This window comes from Brachycentrus maculatus, unplaced genomic scaffold, assembly GCF_059751285.1.
Source record: "Brachycentrus maculatus isolate JH-2025_06_01 unplaced genomic scaffold, ASM5975128v1 h1tg000562l, whole genome shotgun sequence".
Lineage (NCBI taxonomy): Eukaryota > Metazoa > Arthropoda > Insecta > Trichoptera > Brachycentridae > Brachycentrus > Brachycentrus maculatus.
Window position 1 is genome coordinate 472,652 of NW_028281305.1, and position 23,256 is coordinate 495,907.

Sequence of the window (23,256 nt, forward strand, 5' to 3'; positions counted from 1 at the left end):
CAATGATTAAAGAAAACACTTCGTTTTTTACCACTTGAGTTTTATCATAGACTACATGTTTCAGAAGTTAAACTTCCATCATTCAGGTCTGTATAATAACTATATTATACAGTTATTATACAGACCTGAATGATGGAAGTTTAACTTCTGAAACATGTAGTCTATAATAAAACTCAAGTGGTAAAAAACGAAGTGTTTTCTTTAATCATTATACCAAATATAATGTAATAACTACACGACATCTGTTGAATTTTTGCCAAAATACATAACAATATTTAATTTAATATGATACGCGAATCCTTTAGAAAGCCCGTTAATGGTGGTTGGACTTTTATCACTTATTCTTTTTAGTAATTATTTTTAAAACAGTAATTGTAAGTTTAAAAATAAAAACACCGATATTTCAGAATCTTTAATTTGATATGAATTAAAATTTCAATTATTTAGTTGAGTAGGTTATTTTTCAATCGATTTAAATGTTAAAATGGAAGAAAAGAAAAAAAAGCAATGCGTGTAGCCATTTAAAACAATAAAATCTGATTTAAAATAATGAAATTTTTCTTATAATGCTTAAAATAATGTGAAGATAAAGGATTTTAATTAATTATGATTTTTGTATAATTGTTAACTTTGATTTATGTGCGTTGTAAAAAAAGGAATTGTAAATTATGGAAGAGTAAAGCAAAATATGTATAAATATGTATATAATATAATATATATATATATATATATATATATATATATATATATATATATATATATATATATATATATATATATATATATATATATATATATATATATATATATATATATATATATATATATATATATATATATATATATATATATATATATATATATATATATATATATATATATAAATAAATAAATACATACATATATATATATATATATATATATATATATATATATATATATGTATGTATTTATATTATTGACCAAACATATTAAAAATAATACACTTGTTTTTTTACCACTTTATTTAATTGTAACTACTAGTTTCAGAGCCTACAGATGCTTCCTTCTACCGGTTTAAACTCATTTTACAAATATTCAAAAAATGACATTGAAATCCGTAGACGTAGATGATATCTGTAGCTTTTGACACTAGTAGTAACAATATAATACTCAAGTGGTAAAAATAAGTGTTAGATATATGTATATATGTATATATATATATATATATATATATATATATATATATATATATATATATATATATATATATATATATATATATATATATATATATATATATATATATATATATATATATATATATATATATATATATATATATATATATATATATATATATATATATATATATATATATATATATATATACAGGGTAGCTCAAAATGAATCACCCTATCGGAAGTAACTGCAAAATACGAATGGGCTTGTTTTAATCGCTAAACGAGGTTTGCAGGTAGCGTAGTTGGTGTGGTTTTGGACATGTCAGTTCTGGATCGAGAACGGGTTGGTCGGGATCAGACCCGGTTGGTCGGCAGCGACCTTGGCTGGTCGGAGGAAGAAGTTCGCCTCCTGCCGTTGGCCATACGCAAATTTTTCTGCAACTGAGTAAGAGAATGCTCTGAAAACGGTAAAATGTAAAAATTGGTGAAAGATGCGCGCCGGCCCTTAAAACTAATCAAAATAACTAACTAACTAATCACAGGTGTAGGCAGAGAGAATAGGACGCCACACCACTCTGTCTTTGCAAACATTCTTCGCCTCTTCCACGTTCATACATCTCATACACCAATTTTTTAGACTCCTAACCTGACCGCTTTCAAGTATTTGGCATACCTGACCGTGCCTGAAGTTTTTCTCGGTCTACTTCTGCTCCTTTTTCCAATTACATTCGCCTCATAAATTTGTTTTACCATTCTTTCCTCACTCATTCGTTGAACAAGTCCTCAATTTCAAACAAAAATTGCAATGAAATTAAAAAAAAAACTTGTGATGAAATTTCAAAGATAATATGCGATGAAATTTCAAAGATAATATGCGATGAAACTTCAAAGATAATTTGTGATGAAATTTCAACGATGATTACCAGTCTTGGGCGTCAGGGGGCAGTATTTGACAGTGTGGGCCATGTCCCCGGTGGCCCCGCAGTTGCGGCACGTGTAGTCCCTCAGGATAGGGCACCTCACGCGGCCCTCTGCGTCCTTCAAGATGTGCCCCCGATATACGATCGGCTGCTCTCCGTTGTTACGGCAAAACGCGCATTCCTGGATCATTAAAAAAAATATATTAAAAAACTAAATATATTCATAAAAATTATACGTTAAAAAGATAAGTATGAGAAATCATTATGACAACATTTTGAGTGTGTCCTAATAAATCTGTTGTGATCTAGTTAATAAAAGCTTTCCTCGTCTTACCATAGATGGCTATTGTGAACTCACGCATACTGTGTTACGAGTTTGATCAATATATCTATAAGTTAAAAAAAACACAGTTGTGTCAGCTTATATCTTATAATAATAATAATAATAAATAATAAATTTGGACAATTTATACAGCGACACTTTCGTAACATAGTACCTCAAGGACGCTTCACTGTGAATGAATTAGGGAACAGAAGATAATGAAAATGGTTTAGCAAACAAATTTGATTTGTTTGCTAAACCATTTTCATTAGTTCATAGTTTTTTTTTCTAAACTACTTTCTAAGTACTGTATTTACCCCTCTCCTTATTTTTAGAACAGTCAATTATTTATTATGTTTTAGTTTACATTAAGACCTGAAGATGGAAGCTTAGCTTCCAAAACTCAAACCCTTATCCGCACCCCAATGGTGCATAGGGCACTGCATCATATAAACGCAGTGTTATCTTGATCGTTAACACACTAAGGAAAGGTGATCACCCCTCCATTTCAGCTACCAGTTCAGGGTAGTATTGATGAAATATTTAAGTGAAAACATCACTTATATTTTTTAAACCCCCCTCTGGGAATTGAACCCGGGACCTCCAGAACGGTAGCCGAGCGTGCTGACCATTTCACTACGGAAGCTGACTTCAAAACTAGTCTAGCAGCTTCCAAAACAAGTCGTCATAAAATAAACCCATGTGGTAAAACAACACGTGTTATCTTTAATAATTTCATCATGTCCTACCACAAAGTAAATGCCGAAACAATAAATAAAATATTTATCAACCAATAATAAAGTAAAGTCGTCTAATGTTATCATTACATCGCTCACTCCTTTCAAGAACGTCATAAATCAAAAATCGTAAATTTTCAGTTGTGCATGTTTTCGGGATGCCCAGAAAATGTACTATATCCCAGCAAAAGCGGCATATTTTTAACTTAATATTTACCCGCTACAGGGCAGAAAGTGTTGTTTTTGCATTTTGAAGAAAAGGTTTTGTTAAATTATGTTTTTAAATATACTAAATATTATTCAAATGGAGAAAAAACCTTCAGGTTTTACCTTAAAAGATCTGTTGCACAGTAAAAAGTTCAGTAAGTGGCTTGATATTTATTTTTAATACATTGTAATATATTTTTAAACTTTAAAAACGTTCTCCTGAAAAATCAAGTTTTTTGATTGATGACGTTCTTGAAAGGAGTGAGCGACATGTTGCTTACAGTTGGAGTCACTGACACTCTACGCCTTTGTCGAAACTGCCCGTCAGCTAACGTCCCCAATGGAAATCCTTGAAATAAAAACGTCAGTACAATTACATTGATCATTGATCAATTGAATACAACGTTTTCAGCGTGTCAAAATACTTGTTCACAAAGTCTGGATTATCTCCAATTACAGGAGTTGCTTTCATATTATTTTTTCACATTTCATCAAAGATGAAGAAGAATATGGAAGTCTGGGCATTTACGGGGCTGACGACCGTCATAGGCTGGTTTAAAGGATCACTTTACACACATGTAACATTCACCAGTTCTACCCATTATTGACAACCACACTAAAATAATATGAAAATAACTCCTGTAATTGGAGATAATCCAGATTTTGTGAACAAGTATTTGGACACACTCAAAATGTTGTAAATAAATTATCTGGTCAAATTATAAGCTTAAATAATAAAAATGAAAATGGTATTTTCTGGCTTTTCTCATGTGTGTGTGATTGTAATCCAGGATTTGGACCTCACATACTAATATAAGAGTTTCTGCTCAAGAAAAAGCTTATTTTCATCTCACCAATAGATGTCTCTAGTGAAGTTCTAGTGATTCAATAAGAATGTTTTGAAATTGGATCACATATATTTTTTTAATTTGTTGCCGGCGGATGTTAGAGGTCAAAACAACATATGGAACAAAGGCAAAATAAAGGAATGGGTAATTGATCAAAAGTAAATTTTATGAATTTTGTAAAATGTTTAAATTCTTAATTTTTCTCCCTTTTTTGTGTGTATATTAGGTAAAAATGTATTAAAAAAGAACTCCACCGACACGACACTCAAGGTGGCTTGGTGGATGCAAAAAAAATATATATTTAAAATTGTGAATGAAATAAATGTATACAATTTATGTAAATTCAAAAAATATGTAAAAAATATATATATAGAAGTTAAAGTATCATGTAATCAAGAATTTGAGTAGTGTGGTTGTCAATAATGGGTAGAATTGGTGAATGTTACACATCTGTAAAGTGATCACTTAAACTACATATATTCTGAGACTTCTATATTCTTCTTCATCATTGATGAGATGTCAAAAAATAAGGTCAATTGAATCATTGATAAATTGTCGGGAAAGAAGGAGAAGGTTACCATATCCTTGTGGAGAGTAATACTGCTGTTGGTTCTGGAGCTGGGCCGTGTTAGCTCCGAGGTTCATGAGCATCAGCTGACGTAGTAAGTCAGCCTCCGTGCTGCGAGCCAAAGGGTTCGCCAATAGAGAATTCAAAGGAACTACAAGTAAAATAATATTTACCATACATAAATTTGTACCCATTTCCAGTTCCATAGAACGGGGCTACTTGAACTTTGATGTGTTACTTGAGCCCAGTACAAAAAAAAATTGATCTGTATTTGGTCGTCCGCTTCCGTAGTGTAATGTTCAGTACACTCGGCTACCGTTCTGGAGGACCCGGGTTCGATTCCCAGGGGGGGGGCAAATAAATATAAGTGTTTTTTTCACTGTAATATTTATTCCATATTACCCTGGACCTGACCCTGGACCGGACCTGAAGCGGAGGGCTGATCACCTTTCCTTTATGTGTTAGCGATCAAGATAACACTGCGTTAATATGATGCAGTGCCCTATGCATCATTGGGGTGCGGATAAGGGTTTAAAATTTGGTCTACAATAATGAACGTATCGACGTGAGTCATTGTTTCCCTGACATATTTTCACGGTACGTTCATTATTGTATACTAAATACAGATTTTTTTTGTACTGGGCTCAAGTAACACATCAAAGTTCAAGTAGCCCCGTTTTACGGTATTACATAATACATAAATAAAAATGGAGTTCTACAAATTAAACGCCAAATCAATAAATAAATTATAGATGTTTCATATACCTATAATATTTAAAAAAAAAACAAACATTAAAAAGTGTTTGACTATAATTTCAATACGGGTCTTCAGATGCAAAGTCAACTCAATTTCCGATACGCAAAGCTAAATATCATTGAAGTGTTTTATGTGAAATATCAATATTGTAGTACATTCTTACAAACAATCAGAAGATTAAGCAATTAATAAAGACGAAAATTCGATAGATTCTGATCAAATTCTACCACTCGAAAATGACGTAGAGCTGGCCCCAACAGTCTACAAAGACGATAAGTTGGAATGGAGCTAGGAAGAAAGGGATAACTAAAAAATAACGTAAGTTTTACCTGAAGCAGTACCGGCAGACTGCGCCATTAGGTGTCTGATGTTCTGGAGACTGGGTCTAGGGGTTGGTGCAACACCTCCCCAAGTGCGAGACGTTCTTGGGGATGGGGGCGCAGTGCTGTCATGGCCATTGGCCTGGAAGTCTGCCATCACATCGTCCAAGGCAGACGATTCACCTGAAGGAGAAGCAATCATTAATACGGCTGTCCGAACTTAAAACAGTAAGGGACATTTTTTATCGTACGTTTTTTTTTGCATTTTTGGACTAAGTAGAATGAATCTACTTAGTCCAAAAATGTAAAAAAAAAACGTACTTCAAAAAGATGTCACTTACTGTGTTTTGAGTTTGGACAGCCGAATACTCCATGAATACTCACTCCATCAAAGTTGTATTTATACAACAATGTATCAAGAATTTATGTATTTAATGTTCAATCAAACATAGACAGTAAACTCTATAAACCATAGATAATAAACTATATGACGTCATAAAATATTTGATGACGTATGCGAACGCACGTTTTTCGTTTTATTCAAATATCTAAAATTTGTACATTAATATCTCCCTTAGTCCTCTACAGATTTCAATAAGAATATTACCGATAGTCTTGTGATTTTTCATATTAATTTATAAGTCAATAAACCAACATCGTGTGAAAAATCTATTGTCGCAAAATTGATTTTTATGTGTTTTTTAGACAAAAAAAAACTACTTAGTAGACTCAAAAAATCAATGTTTGATTTAACATTTAATACATCTTTTTAACATTTAGTACATATTTACATAAAAATATAAATTATGTATCAAGAACTCAGTCTTACCTTTGTTTCTCTTCGTTATCGGCTGCGCTTGCTTCGGCTGCTGGGCCATAAACTGACTTTGAATTTTGGGATCAATCTGGTTCATTTGGTTGTAATAGAACTTAGCTCCGTCGGCGTCTAACGCATCTTGAATGCTGTTTGTGTGAGAATGACCGATGTGGTGGTTTTCTTGTCCCAGATTGTTGTAGTGAGAGTAGTTACTCTGCAAGATATCCAAGTTTTCTTGGGAACTTAGCAGCGCTTGTCTCCCCTTCTGCATGAGCTCCCTGTACATCTCAGGAGTGATGCCAGACTGCGTAGGCAGAGCATAAGACTCCCACTTGTTCTTGAAGTAATCTATATCGTAGTTGGCCTGATGGTTCCCCCTGGCCTGAATGGTATCGTCCAAGCTGCTCATATGTTTGAAATGCGACATCTGCTCTTCTTTGATCTTTTGTCGTTCTACGTTCCAGTTGTACTTGTCTTCTTGCGCGCGGTACGCTTGCAGTAAAGCGTAGATCCTTTCATTCTTCATGTAGTTCAAGTACGCTAGTGGAACTTTGTCGGATCCCTCCTGAGCCATGACGCTCTTGAAATAAGCCCAATGAGCCTTGTCCTGTTCATCATTGCACGGCATGTTCTTTAGATATTCCCTGATCTCTCTGTTCTTCTCCTCTTGGGAGAAGAGGAGTTCGTCTCGTTCCGGGTCTTCTGGAGGATGGCCGCTATCCACCAAGCTTTGAGTTGGAGACTTTGGGGGAGAGCTAGATTCTCCGCTGGAGTATAACGAGGGGTTGTCATTCTGACCCCAGTCTGGATTTGAATCCTGACTCTTGGTGGTGATTAGACTACTCTCCGAAGACCAAGTTTGCTCGTTCAGTTGATGGTTCGAATAGGAGAGTGTCGCGGCAGCCATTTTATGTTTTCTTTCAAATCTGGCAACAGAAAATTATATTGTATAAGATACCTCTAAATATTTATATATTCAACTCTAAAGCTGAAATGCATGAATCCGTAAAAATCGCCTTTAATTATATCCAGGTAAGTGGTAGGAAAATGGCGTATCTAATTTTTTTAATTATTTAAATTGTAACATATATTTATTTGACCTCCCCCTGGGAATCGAACCCGGGACCTCCAGTAGCCCAGCGTGCTGACCATTACGCTACAGAGGCGGACAAATGATATATACTTGTTTTTTAAATTATACATGTAGGTACCTCAACTGTAAGTATTGTAAAAATACAATATTTTATCAAATAATAAAATAACACCAATATTTTGGTGAATACCGAAATATATATTTTTGCAACGCATTTAATACACAAATATAACCTTCATGCGCTCGAAATGCTTCATAAAAACAAAATAAAAATAGTTAGAAAATTGTTACAATTTTTGTGTAGAAAAAGTATTGTACTTTTTGCTTAAAATGAGTACTATGTGATCATTTTTGCTTAAATGTCACAAATTTATTGAGTAAATTATAATAAAAAAACGTGAGACAAATATCTTTAAAAAAATGAGTAGAAATTATTATTACGAAAAATGTAACAAGTGTATTCTCAATATCAAAATGGCCATTTCAATTACAATAAATATTCCATAAAATAAAACAACGTAAAAGAACTCACCAAATCTGCAACCGTAATGAAATCGCGAACAGAGGAAATTAGTTATCGATGAAATTAAATTAGATTTTTTTTGTATGATATACAAAGTTATAAAATAAAATTAAACGTGCTCTGTCAACGGTTAGAAATTTAATACTGCAAGTAATTGCGATAATTTTCGAGTTTGCAGAATTGAAAAATGCAACAATAAAAATATTATTTTTACATATGTGTGATAGGTAATGTAAGTTCATGCATTTTTTAGTGATGAGGTCAGTATTTGTGACGTTACTAAACTTTTTACTTAATATTGGAGAAATGTAAAATTAAAAATGTTCCCCGTAAAAAAATATGAATACGGAATAAATATTATATAAATATTCATATTTCTTTTATAGATTAAATTAATTAAATTAATACGTTTCAATATTAAATCAGTGCCATTGTGATTTTTGTAGTTTTTAAAGGTCTCGAATATGGTTGCTGCAATGTAATCACAAAAAAAACATAGAATGGTGGCATTTTACTAAGAGGTATTTTATTATTACGAAAAAATAGAAGGATTTTAAATGAAAAACATTGACGAAGGATTACTTTCTACTAACGATTAGTTCGGAAAATGCCAATGATGAAATGCTAATAGTAATATTGAGATTTCCCGCTGGTAAATTTACAGATTCCTGTTTTATCACGTATTCCAAAGAACGCTACAACTTTGTTTTTACAAAACGGTTTATTTTCAAATGCGTCGGTAAGATGGCGTTGACGTTGTTGGTTAAAAACTACATAGTTCAAAATATACCCAATGCGCAGGCCATGCACAAGAGACATCTTCCGACATAACTTTGATGACGTAATACTGATCATTTTTCTACGGGGTACTTCGTTTACTGTGACGTCATGCGCAATGTACGATAAGTTTTCATTCAATACCGAGCAGACCAGAATATGAGAGTCTGTTGAATTTTATTGTTCTCAGTTCTGCCTCGCGAAATTTGACAGATGCGTAATCAGCTGCGTGCGTTTTGAGATTACGCTTCATGTAAACATTTCGTTTTCGCGTTTGAAATATTCTTTGCCCCCGCAATAATCATGTGACTAGTTTAAAAATTCAAATATTTATCAATAACGGTCGCCGCTTTTTCGTTGCATAGGCATTATAGAATAATTCACAATTCGATGTGCGAGTGATGTCATCCTTTGTGTTTGTTTTTAGCTTCGGTTAAAACAGTGTAAAAATTATAATCGCAAGAAATGGAAGAAATGAGGCAGCTAGTTCAGGAAGAAGGGAGGGAGGCTAGAAATATTGTCGCCTTTCATGTATCCGTGGACCCGCCAGGTAAACGTCAAAACAATATTTGAAATTCATGCCTTTTTTGATCGATTTTTATGTCTAGACGCGCCTCATTTTCACAACTCGCCCCAGTCCTACCTTATTTTGAAAAGACGCAGAAAACTATCAAGCTGACCCGTTTGAATATTCTGTTTTTGAATTCCTACGACACGTTCATTTGTTTCTGAAAAAAAAAGATTTCCTGTCAAACGTGAATTTGCGAGCACATGTATTGAATTTTACGATACTATTTTACTATTTATTCAGTTATATCAAGGTAGCTATAGTTTTAAACATGTTTATAATTGATTTTTCATTTTCCCTAACAAATTTTCTTGCATTCTTTGTTTACACAGAGGTTCAGGGTCAATACAAATTACAACAGGTTGACATATAAGGCAATCCTTTCACAGTAACTGAATACCACATATTGTTGTATATTGGTAAAATGCCTATACTTTATGTATATTTACACGGTTCTCTATTATTCTTTGCCGCACACAATGCCAATTTAATGGATGCAGTGCCTCTCAGCGGTTTTATTGATTAATTTTTTAGCAAAGCTCGATTTTGCTAAAACCTATTATTATAATCTCTTTGATAGTAAATTAAGCTTCACGCATATATTATGATGGATTCATAGATTTTTTGTACAATTAAACACACTCAATACAATTCTTAGTACACCAATTGTAGCATTCAAACTGTGTTACAATAGATGTCACATTTTTTATCACCTTTTCTTTTTTATAAAACATGTTTTTTTTAATTATTTTATTTAAATTTTTTTATTTGTTTATTGGAAAACCAACAGAATATTTACAAAAATAACATAATACAATAAAATAAAAATAATAAAATTCCAATTACATGTTTTTTATCAAATAAACTGTCATGTACATAAAAGTATAACTATGTAATAAACTTACATTACATGTTTTTATCAAAAGCGAGTGCTTTTGTCTAGAATTTTCACTCATGAATTACATGAAATTATAATAATAATAATAATAATAAAACCCTTATCCGCACCCCAATGGTGCATAGGGCACTGCGTCATATAAACGCAGTGTTATCTTGATGGTTTACACATGAAGGAAAGGTGATCAGCCCTCCGCTTCAGGTACCAGTCCAGGGTAATATTGAATAAATATGACAGTGAAAAAATCACTTATATTTATTTTACCCCCCTTGGGAATCGAACCCGGGACCTCCAGAACGGTAGCCGAGCGTGCTGACCATTACACTACGGAGGCGGACATATTTATGATAAGTTTAAACATAAAGAGTAAATCCACTCATTAGTAGGCCTAGGCTATGAAACTTTAAAGCCTGAGTTGGGTCATGATTTGCGGTGTTGCATAAGCCGTATCTAGATTTCAGAGGCACTTGGACGTTAGGTAATTAAAAGAAATATTTTTCTCAAATAATATAAATATTCTTTATCGAATAGTCAAATAGACGTCAACAATATTTCTCTTAAACGTATTAAAAGAAACATTATTGATGTCTATTTCACTAAGCATTACATTGCCGCCTCATTACGTTCCCATTACGTTGTCCGCCTCCGTAGTGTAATGGTCAGCACGCTCAACTACCGTTCTGGAGGTCCTGGGTTCGATTCCCAGGGGGGGTAAAATAAATATGAGTGATTTTTTCACTGTAATATTTATTTAATATTACCCTGGACTGGTACCTGAGGCGGAGGGCTGATCACCTTTCCTTCATGTGTAAACGATCAAGATAACACCCCGTTTATATGAAGCAGTGCCCTATGCACCATTTGGTGCAGATAAGGGTTTTTTTTTTTTTTTACATTGCACATATCGCAGGCTTGATTTAAAACATAATTATTGTTTCTGTATATTTAATTTGTCTTCAAGGTTATTGATTTATTTTTGAGAAATTTTTATATGTTTGAATTGCTAATAAAACTGTTTCAATAACAAGAGACATTCTATCCATTAGTTTATAATTAGATGAGTTACTGTATATGGTAAAGTTGTTGTTTCCATTTGGTTTTTATGGCAATCTCAATAAAAGTAGGCTTGATATCAAGGTGTTTCTTCTATTCTTTATGGTATTTCACTCGTAAACATTGAGATATTGCTTTGAAAACTAACTAACTAACTAACTAACCATCACGCCGCTTCGCCGCAGGGGTAGGCAGAGAGAATAGAGCGCCACACCACTCTGTCCTTGCAAACATTCTTCGCCTCTTCCACGTTCATGCATCTCCTCATACATACCCGCCGATTGTTACGACTCCTAACCTGACCACTTTCAAGTATTTGGCATACCTGATCGTGCCATGTTTTTCTCGGTCTTCCTCTGCTTCTTTTCCCGCTAACATTCGCCTCATAAATTTGTTTTACCGTTCTTTCCTCACTCATTCGTTCTACATGTCCAAACCATCTGATATTGCTTTGATGCAGAAGAAAATCTGTATAAGGAATACTTCATTTGGTTGTGTTGTAATGCGCATACCATTGTCTCCTTCGTTGCCTTTCCCACCTAACAACATCTTCAATCTCGCATATTTCTCTTATCCTTGTGTGCCTTATTCTGTCTCGTAGACTCTTGCCAGATATGCTCTCTCAGATATTTCTAGGCAAAAACACTCGCTATTAGTATAAATTAAAGTGATTTTTTCACTCTAATATTTATTCAATATTACCCTGGACTAGTACCCGAAGCGGAGGGCTGATCACCTTTCCTTCACGTGTAAACGATCAAGATAAAACTGCATTTATATGATGCAGTGCCCTATGTACCATAGAGTGTGGATGAGGTTTTGAATGCATTTATTTTTGGTACTTTTTTCCAACCGGTTTCGGAAAGAACCTTATCATCTTCAGGGATGGACATGTACATATGATGGAAACCGGCTGGAGAAAAGTACCTAAAATAAAAGCGGTTAAAAACAAAATTTCAGTTTTATTTTATAATGTTTTATCAAATGTGCCACAATGCATATGCAAAAAACATTCAAGAAAATAAAAAGATATTTTTTACTAAAAAAAATATGTACCGTCTTTTGGCCTCTTTGATTTATTACTTGTATAAGGACACATTGTAGTGGTTAGCACATTTGGCTACCATACTGGAGGTCTCGGATTCGATTCCCAGGGGGGCTAGATAAATATAAATGTTTTTCACTCTAATATTTATTCAATATTATCCTGAATATTACCTGTAGCGCAGGACTGATCACCTTGCCTTCATATAATAAACTACCAAGTGAACATTACATCAATTTTATGCAGTGCCCTTTGCACCATTGGGTGCGGACAAGGGTCAGTAGTCATTAGAAATACGTACAAAGATTTGACATAAGTATAAAAATATTTTAAATAAATATTTTTGCAGTAACAATATTTTGAATGTATCGAAATACTTGTTCACAAATCTAGATTTTTTCTAATGATATCATCTCAACATAGATAAAGAAGAATATTAAATGAATTTGAGTAGTGTGGTTGTCAATCATCATTGTGATCACTTTACCCAGCCTATGATGGTCATAAGCCCCGTAAATGTCCAGATTTCCATAATTTTCTTCATCTATGTTGAGATGTCAAAAAATAATATGATAAATATTTGTAATAGAATTATTTTCATTTATTTAAAAATATTTTTTGAAACTGAAGAATCGTTTCGTGCAAATTTAAATTTCAAAGATGACTAGTGCCATTAAATTTCATTTATGGTCATAGTATAGTGCATGGGTCGGCAACCTTTTGTTGTAAAAGGGCCAAATATTTTTCATGGGGATCAGTGCGGGCCGCACTTGCAGTAGGTATACATACAATATTTATGTACAAATATTTTAGTTTTAAAAATAAACGCTAAGCGTATATTTTAACGACATTTATTGTATTTAATAAAATCAATGAGATTCCCTTCGCTCCCTTTCTCGCTTCCTTTCACTCGATTGTGTATAATATCGTCCGTCATGTGCGTTGCGGCGAGAATCTCGCGGGCCGCACCAAGATGTCTTGTTGTTACACTATACCATGGGCCGCAGGTTGCCGACCCATGGTATAGTGTAACAATATTGGCAACATAAGGCGCCACAATACACAGCACAGGGAAGGTAGGCGTAAATACTACACTGGTTGAATGCCTATACCTTGTGTGGGTGTGTTGTGTATGGAGCTAGGCAGCATACCACTGCATACTCCAGCATCTCACACAAACACATACTGTCAGTGTGAATTCCCAAAGAATGGATAATCAATCATGCGTGTCTCGTTACACTGTGCTTGAAACATACATATTTTAATGTTCAGAATTCTAAATATTGTAGAATCTTTGTGTTTTTCCTTTTCGCAGTAAGTTTATTGTCGTGTTTATTTACTGTTTTTTGTTAGGTTATGTTAAATTCTTGTAAATATTGCAATGGGTTTACTCAGGGCTTTTTCTTGTAATGCGGTGAAACGGTGTTCCCGCATATTTTGCACAAATCGCTCACTCCTTTCAAGAACGTCATAAATCAAAAAACTTGATTTTTCAGGAGAATGTTTTTAAGGTTTAAAAATATAATACAATGTATCAAAAATAAATATCAAGCCACTTACTGAACTTTTTACTGTGCAACAGATCTTTTTAGGTAAAACCTGAAGGTTTTTTCTCCATTTCAAAAATATTTAGTGTATTTAAAAAAATAATTAAATAATACCTTCTCTTCAAAATGCAAAAACAACACTTTCTGCCCTGTAGCGGGTAAATATTAAGTTAAAAATATGCCTCTTTTGCTGGGATATAGTAAATTTTCTGGGCATTCCGAAAACATGCACTACTGAAAATTGACGATTTTAGATTTATGATGTTCTTGAAAGGAGTGAACGACATGTGAATTCCGAAACATTTAAATGAAAAATTACTTCCATACATTAGTGTTGCATCCAGGTCTTGCATTCTTTCCTTATCAATCACCGAAAAGATTATTTGAGCGAGGGATTGGCACTTCCAGGCAGCAAGGTATCCCGCAAGCCGCCGCGGGCCCCGCTCTCCCCCATGTCGGACTCGCCGCTCTACCACATGACCACCGAGGCGGGCAAGGCCGAGGCCGGCGCCAAGGACAAGAAGCAGCCGTGCGGCAGGGTGCGGTCCGCCTCCACCGGGCGCGACAAGCGCTCCGAGCTGCAGGCCCGCTACTGGGGACTGCTCTTTGGGAATCTGCAGCGGGCGGTGAAGGGACTTGATATTACGTCTATGTTTGAATTATCCCTTCGTCATTCTTGAGTGTCCGAAAGGCACAACTCTCAAATTAAGTAAAATAATACCTGCAGCCACACCGCTATAATCCGAACCCCTGCTTATCCGAACATCTCCTTAATCCAAACACCCACTCATCCCTCCCACGCTTCTTAACCCTTACTGGTCATGTCGGATGTTATTCGACATCATTAGTATTATTTATTTAAATTCCAAGCTTACATTTTTGTCACTCGTATCTATTACAACAGTATGTGTAGCAGAGGACAAAATATTTTTTCCAAATGGAATGTAACTGTCTACCTAGATTTTTTTTTAAATTTTGGGGGACTGGAAAGGGTTAAAAGGCGAGTAACACAAGGATGTGATGACGAATTGGAAGAAATGTTTGAAGCTGAAGCAGTAGCAAATATCCCCACTGAAGTCCAGTGTCTGCCTTAAATACATGCCTAGTAATTTGGGAGACAAGGCTTTTTACTTGTCATTAAATAAATCTCGACTAATTAAAATATTTGATTTCTTTAAAAAAGTTCAATAAATACATTTAAAATTTCACAATTTTGTTTGATAAAAATACCCTACAGATTCTCTGTACAAATCCGATGATGATCCGAATGCTCCACTAGTCCGAACAGAGGTTAAATTTTTGGCATTCGGATTATAGAGATCCTGCTGTGTATAGCTTTTCCCCTTTTTTAAAAGTGGATAAAGCTATATATTTCTTGCTTTATAGTATAATTTTTCTGGAGTCAATTATTTCCAAAAGTATGTTTATTAAGTATAATGCTTTTTTTTTAGATTGGTGAAATTTACAACACAGTGGAAGCGCACGAAAATCAGTCAGAGTGCCAAGAAGTGATCCTGGTCTTGGAGAATTATACCCGAGACTTCAAATCCCTGTGCGAGTGGTTTCGTCTCAAGTGGGATTACGATAACACTCCGTCCCCTCAGAGGCCGCTGAGTCTGGCTTGGGAGGTCAGGAAAACCAGCCCCGCCAAGCCGGAGCTCAGGAAGGCCAGGTCCTGCAAGAGTTCCCCTTCCGTTTCTGGCAAGAACAGCCCCTGCTTGTCCGGATTAAACAGCCCGGGCTCTTCTACCGGCAAGAGCAGTCCCAATCTCACTTCCCACAAGATATCTCCAAGCAGTTCGGGGAAAATTAGCCCTAGAGTCATGGCAGCCTGCTTGAGTCCTAAACAAAAGGTGGATATCAGCAACGCCTTCTTCGGCAAGGTTGAAAAGATCGTAGAAGGTCAGGTCGTCAGAAGCGCGGCCAATAAAGATTGCGAAGATGTTTGCAAGGGCGTCGAAGCTTCCTCCGAAAAGAATGACGCAACAGCGGCAGAAAATAAGTCGAAGCCGCAAACAGTCAAAAGTACTGGAAACGGAACGGAAGATGGTGCCAAAAGTGACGCAATTTCTTGTAAGACTTTAGTCGTTCCCGGAACTCCCGAGAAGTTGCCAAAAGTGGAGATCGGTACCGCCACCGAGTTCCCGTCTCTGCCCACTCCCAGGAAGGCGGTAGTTATTAGGAAGAGTTCGGCTAGAAATGTTGCCAGCGAAGGGGCGGAACATGTTCAGGCTGCTAAAGTTAGTGATACGGTCAAGGCTGTGATAAAGAAAAGTACTGATGTTAAGAAGTCACCCATTCCCCCGCATGTTAAACATACTACCGATATTTTGGACACATTAGAGAATGAACATTTGAATGTCATCAAGAGCGTTCGAGTGTCAGAAAACACAGTTATCGAAGATAAGACTCCTGCCGAATCGATTCCCGACTCCGTTCATCAGATGAACGCTAAAAATAATGATATTACCAATTCTTTGAAGAACCCCTCGACAAATGATGAAATTACAGATTCTAAGAGCTGCGGTGAAGATGATAAATCTCCTATTGCGGTTGAAGAGGTCAAATCTAATTCATCCGCCGATACAGTTAGCATCGTGATAAATGATACGACTGATTCTGATAAACCTTCTATTGAAGTTGATAAAAAAGAAAGGAATGACCAAACTGGTATTCCACCGTCAAAACCGGCGTACTCGCAAGCCGCTTCGAAACCAAAACCTTCAGTTACCATTCCCCCGGGTGGGAAAAACAACTCCATCGAGAGTAAACCAAATAATTTAACCAATTCTGACTCCGCCAGTAATGTACCGAGTAAAAGTAAGCCCGGGATTAAAAATATTGTCAATAATAAGATGACCAGAAGCAAGACGATAGCCGAGATCAAGCAAGGGACTTGCAGAAAGGTGGAATTGAGAAATGTAAATAGGCCTAATGTCAAACAGACTAACCGAAATGCGGGCAGTTACCCTTTCAATCTGACCGTCGGCAGAGGAAAGTTATTCGAAGGTAATAACACCTGTCGAATTACGAGCAATCTCAGCAAGACGGAAGGGACTAAACCCAGAGTGGTCAACAGTGTTCGACCAAATAATTTATCTGTAAAAAAGAGCGCCGTTGTTACCAAAAATTCTGAAAAGTTGGAAAAACCACCTTTTTCAAAAAACGCCTCAAAGGACGAAGTCGAAGTGCGCTTCGATTACTTGCAACCCTCGCCATTCCCTTGCTCCGACGCCATGTACAGTTCTTCCGAAACCATTGTCAATTCCAGACACGAACTGTCTCACGTAGAGTCTAACGAAAGCATCCGCACTCTCTGTCCGGAAAATGACAATATTCTCAGCGACACGTTCGCCGGATCCGTCGAAGTCTTAAACGTAATGGACAGCGACGGCGGATTTCTCAATGACAAAGGTGGAAACGACGGCTGGCTCACCGTCAAATCCAGAAGACTGAATAGAAACAGTCAGTCCAAGAAGTCCGCTTCTCACTGGGCCAACAGGTACCACCAACCTTCCGCGACGGCTAGTCTTCCAACTCTCAACATTATAGAATCACCCAAAGAAGGCGAGTCCAAGATGGACGATTTTGTGAAACTCCAAATCACAGTCGAGAACAATTCCTCGAATAAGGACTCCGGAGATAAAAAGAAAACGGAAAACGCCAAACCGAAAAAAGAAAAGAAAGCAGAACCCAAGAAAAAACCAGAAGCTAAAATCGCTTCGAATATGTTGCGACAGAAATCTGATATAACCGGCTTGAAATCTAGAGGAGAGAAAGACTCGCCGAAATATTCCGCCAATTATTTCTCGCCAGAGGAACTCAAGTTATCGGATGCCAAATGCAAATGCAATTCCAAAGACACATTATTTGACAGCTGCGACTATCTGCCGAGATCGAAGAAATTCAAGAGCAAATACACCAAGATGCACTTTTCCTCAGAGGATTTGAGCGAATGCAAGATGGTTTCCGACAAAGAGACGGATGCGGCGGATATGCCGACAAATATCTTCAAATTGCCAGATAGAGCGGAAGGCGACAAGGTCAAATCTACGGTGCATCTTTCCCTGGAGAGTTTGAACAGCGACAGCACTTCCAACTCTCTGGAGCGCATCGCCAACGACAAGTTGACATCCAGCGAGATAAGCATCGACACCGATTCCCTCAAACAGAACTCCCTGCACAAGAGCTCGGAGGTCTATGACGGAGACAATGATGAGGCCAAGGACACCATATCGGACAATCTGGACACGGAAGCCAACGAAATTGAGATGATGACAAACCAAATAGAAGAGAACGAGAGGAAGATGGATCTCGCTCTCGACTGGCAGTCGGAGGAGGACCAGAGGAAGCTCTCCGAAGAAGAGGAGCTTCTCAACCAGCAGATTCAAGAGTTGCAGCAAGGTTCCGACTTTGATATGGATACTGAGACTGATGACACTGAGGTGAGAATTAAAAGACTTGATCCTTTGAAAGTTGCTGTTTTTATGCCTTGTCAATATTTGTCGAACGCAACTAACATCTCTATACAAATATTGCAGCCATGCAAAATTACGCATACCTAAATTTTATTGTACACCCACACACAGGCCATGACTTTATGGGATCTTTTTTTGTATTTATATTTTATTCATATTTTCTTGTATTTTAATTTAGGTCATGTTTGTATAATGCAAAAAAAAAACAAAACAATAATAATAATAATAATAATAATGTATTGACGGGAGTCGTGTTGAATAAAGATTAGGATTCGTAGCCAGTTTTATGTGTATAGAAAACACAAAGGAGTATGCTTATTAATAATTCTACTATAAATATATTGTAGAATTCGATTTTGAAGTTATGGGTTTTGAAAATTTGTAGTATGACATTATTTTATGCACATTGAACGTGTTAAGCTTTGCTGGCATTTTTCTGTGATGTTATTTGTGCGTTGTCTGCACTTTTGGCCAACATTTTAGACTTTATCCTATTTACAGAGGGCGTATTTTTTAATTATCCATTTTCTTTCAAAGAATATTGCAACGCTCTCACACTAGATTTTAAGAAATAGTAGAATTTACTGAGTAAAACTTTCAATTGGATGGTTATTTCCAAAAAACTACTGCTGAATTAATTAATGTAATAAAAAACTTCTGTTGTGTATTAAAATCAACTTTGTGGTACGGTAATATAACACTTACCATTCATTGTACACTTTGTGTAATACCAAAATTAAAAATAAAAGTTAAGCCAGAAAGAAATATAAATTGAGAAAAGGTAATAAATACTTTTTTTTTTGACATGTCATCAAAGACGAAGAACATGGAAGTCTGGGCATTTACGGGGCTGACGATGTCAAAAAATAATGTGAAAATAACTCCTGTAATTGGAGAAAATCCAGATTTTGTGAACAAGTATTTGGACACACTCAAAATGTTCTATTTCAATCATGCAATCAAAATAAAAATATAATAAAATATTAAAAAAACATATAAGACTCACCTCTACCTAGACTCCATACCAAACAATATTTTTTTATTTTTAATTTACTTTGTTTAAATTTTTTTTATAATAATTGTGAAACGAACTCCCTCTCTAAACACAAGTATCTACTTTATTAAAGAGGTAGAAATGTTATATTTGAAATGTATTGTATATTTACCAACTAAAAAAAAAAATATCAAGTCTTGTTTCTCCATCCATAGGAGAATTCTAGACAAATTCTTGCTATGTAAATAGCAGAGACCTGATAGTAAGAGTTTCATTTTCAGACTGATGGAGAAATCCTGTGCGAGGAGGACGAGGACGCGACTGACAGAAACACAAAGTACTCGGGAGACAAGTCGGAGCAGTCGTGGTACGCCATGTGCCAAGAGAACGGCGACCAGACGGGCAGGCCGGACATCGCCAGCCAGGACGAGATGTCTCTGGAAGACCGCTACGAGTCCATCCTGTCGAGGATGACCTGGGTGGAGAGAATGGATGTCCTGGCTGCATTGGAATCTCTGGTCTCCAGAGATCCCGGTATGTACAAATGGCACAATCTCCACTTGGCATGGGCCCATAGAAAATTTTCTTTGATTTGATTTGAAATAATAACAATAAGAGGTTCTGGAGGTCCCGGGTTCGATTCCCAGAGGGGAGTCTAATAATAATAATGATAAGTGATTTTTCACTCTAATATTTATTCAATATTAACCTGGACTGGTACCTGAAGCGGAGGGCTGATCACCTTCCCTTCGTGTGTTAACGATCAAGATAATACTGCGTTTATATGATGCAGTGCCCTATGCACCATTGGGGTGCGGATAAGGGTTCGAATGAACGAATGAATAATAATTTAAATTGACACAATATGATTTTTTTTTTTTTTTTTTTTAAATAAAACGATGCCTTCATACATAGACGAAAATGTGAACACAATATAGTAAAAATTAAATCAGCAGCCAAATCAATTAATGAGAAAAAAAGTTAAATTAATTTAATTTGTGTTATAATGATAATTACTTATAAGATATCGCTCACTCCTTTCAAGAACGTCATAAATCAAAAATCGTCAATTTTCAGTTGTGCATGTTTTCGGAATGCTCAGAAAATGTACTATATCCCAGCAACAGAGGCATATTTTTAACTTAATATTTACCCGCTACAGGGCAGAAAGTGTTGTTGTTGCATTTTGAAGAAAGGGTATTGTTTAATTATTTTTTTAAATATACTAAATATTTTTCAAATGGAGAAAAAACCTTCAGGTTTTACCTAAAAAGTTCTGTTGCACAGTAAAAAGTTCAGTTAGTGGCTTGATATTTATTTTTAATACATTGTACTATATTTTTAAACTTTAAAAACGTTCTCCTGAAAAATCAAGTATTTTGATTTATGACGTTCTTGAAAGGAGTAAGCGATATGGTAACGGTTTTAAGCGGGATAAAATCCTGCTTAACACATTGTTTGTGGGCGGTTTTTTCATTAACCCCGACCCTTATTATACTCAGTCGGTCTGCTGCCCGACCCTCAGTATACTAATCACATGTAATCGCAAAACCAATTCCCATATCGCTCACTCCTTTCAAGAACGTCATAAATCAAAAAACTTGATTTTTCAGGAGAATGTTTTTAAAGTTTAAAAATATAATACAATGTATTAAAAAAATATATCAAGCCACTTATTGAACTTTTTACTGTGCAACAGATCTTTTTAGGTAAAACCTGAAGGTTTTTTCTCCATTTCAAAAATATTTACTATATTTAAAAAAAATAGTTAAACAATACCTTTTCTTCAAAATGCAAAAACAACATTTTCTGCCCTGTAGCGGGTAAATATTAAGTTAAAAATATGCCGCTTTCGCTGGGATATAGTACATTTTCTGGCCATTCCGAAAACATGCACAAGAGAAAATTGACAATTTTTGATTTATGACGTTCTTGAAAGGAGTGAGCGATATGTACAACTTTTTTTGGCATCTCTCACCCTCTACAAATAGTAAGCAAATAGAACGCTTATTAGCACTTATAATGGTTTTTAGAACACATTTACGTTGATGATCATATTGGTCCATGGAATGCTTAGCATTCACTTCACTTCAAACCCTTATCCGCACATCAATGGTGCATAGGGCACTGCATCATATAAATACAGTGTTATCTTTATTGTTAACACATGAAGGAAATGTGATCAGCCCTCCGCTTCAGGTACCGGTCCAGGGTAATGTTGAAAAAATGCTTAGCATTCTACAATGATGTAACCACATTTTGAATGCCTCTAACCAGTTCATAGTGTTGATCTTGAGGGTCCACAATTCAACTCTGTATAAAAGCACTGACCAAGCGTGTGACCATTCTTTGCCAATGTTTCAGATTGAGATTTTCATTACAGAATCATCATTTTCATTTTTCTCTGGTATGCATGTATGTATTGATAATCCCAAACTGCAGTACTATTATGTAATAAGTAATTTTTTATTCATACAGGTCGTGCTCAACAACTGCATGCCAAATTATCTCACAGCATGCGGCGGAGAGGCAGTCTTCAGGAAACTCTGAAACGGTTTGTATTTGACTATATGTATTTTAATCTTGATATCATTGACTAATTTTGAATCTCACATCTTGAATGATAATTTTTAAAATTGTTTTCAGATACCAAGCCAAGCAAGCTAGGGCTGAACAGCACAGACAAGCTCTGCAGAAGGAAAGATCCACTAAACTTCATCAGCTTCTAGCTAGAGTCGAAGATGTCAAGGTATCTTTCTTTGAGATATATAGAAATGATTTATATGTCTCATCTTTTCACGAAACTGCCATCTGTTGAAAACTTTGTAAAACAAATAACACTAGTTGTTTGAGTACTTCACTTCTTTAATCCCTTATCCGCATCCCAATGGTGCATAGGGCACTGCATCGTATAAATGCATCGTTTTGATCATCTGTCCGCCTCCGTAGTGTAATGGTCAGCACAATCGGCTACCGTCTGGAGGTCCCGGGTTCGATTCCCAAGGGGGGTAAAATAAAAATAAGTGATATTCACTGTAATATTTATTCAATATTACCATGGACTGGTACCTGAAGCGGAGGGCTGATCACCTTTCCTTCATGTGTAAAACGATCAAGAACACTGCGTTTATATGACATAGTGCCCTATGCACCATTGGGGTGCAGAAAGGGGTTTTTATATTATTATTATTTTGATCATCAACACATGAAAGAAAGGTGATCAACCCTCCGCTTCAGGGTATTATTGAATAAATATTAGAGTGAAAAAATATATTTATTTGACTCCCCCCCTGGGAATCAAACCTGGGACCCACAGAACGGTAGCCGAGCGTGCGTACGGACATGAGTACAATTAAAATAAATAAATAAAAACAATTGAAATTGCATCGCATATGTCACAATTGTGGAGGTCCTCACGAAAACGTTACATTTCCATTATAAATGATTTTAAGTAATCAGGAATTCTAGCTTGTAAAATTGTTACGTATTGGTGCGATTCAATGATTTCTTATTGGTTTAACACAGGATTAGTCACCTTTTGTCGCAACTTTAATTAATATTTTGATAGAATACAGTAAACAGAATAGATTTGCAATTTAAAGTTTTTTTGTGCAATATTGG

The 23,256-nt window shown here is 35.6% G+C and overlaps 2 protein-coding genes across 4 annotated transcripts in view; one reads left to right on the forward strand and one right to left on the reverse strand.

Annotated features, from left to right (window-relative positions):
• Positions 1–1,390: 1,390 nt before the first annotated feature.
• On the reverse strand, positions 1,391–9,768 carry LOC148301448 (uncharacterized). 3 transcript variants are annotated; one of them, XM_088273255.1, is made up of 7 exons: positions 9,696–9,768; positions 6,672–7,585; positions 5,852–6,025; positions 4,776–4,916; positions 3,631–3,698; positions 2,087–2,264; positions 1,391–1,604 (listed from the first exon to the last, which is right to left on the reverse strand). In XM_088273255.1, the coding sequence occupies exons 2-7, from the start codon at positions 7,564–7,566 to the stop codon at positions 1,486–1,488; spliced, it is 1,575 nt and encodes a 524-aa protein (XP_088129381.1). In that variant the 5' UTR covers positions 7,567–7,585; positions 9,696–9,768; the 3' UTR covers positions 1,391–1,485. The 3 variants fall into 3 exon arrangements, with proteins under 3 accessions (XP_088129381.1, XP_088129380.1, XP_088129382.1); XM_088273254.1 differs by lacking the exon at positions 9,696–9,768 and adding an exon at positions 8,285–8,420; XM_088273256.1 differs by lacking the exon at positions 9,696–9,768 and adding an exon at positions 8,285–8,420 and having other exon boundaries at positions 1,391–1,621.
• The window catches only part of LOC148301449 (uncharacterized), a 92,186-nt gene continuing 78,190 nt past the window's right edge, over positions 9,261–23,256 (forward strand). Inside the window, exons 1-6 of the mRNA XM_088273240.1 lie at positions 9,261–9,602; positions 14,572–14,789; positions 15,615–18,608; positions 19,917–20,169; positions 22,114–22,189; positions 22,282–22,384. Of these exons, the coding sequence (XP_088129366.1) occupies positions 9,518–9,602; positions 14,572–14,789; positions 15,615–18,608; positions 19,917–20,169; positions 22,114–22,189; positions 22,282–22,384 (3,729 nt within the window). The 5' untranslated portion in view covers positions 9,261–9,517. The remainder of the gene's footprint in view (positions 9,603–14,571; positions 14,790–15,614; positions 18,609–19,916; positions 20,170–22,113; positions 22,190–22,281; positions 22,385–23,256) is intronic.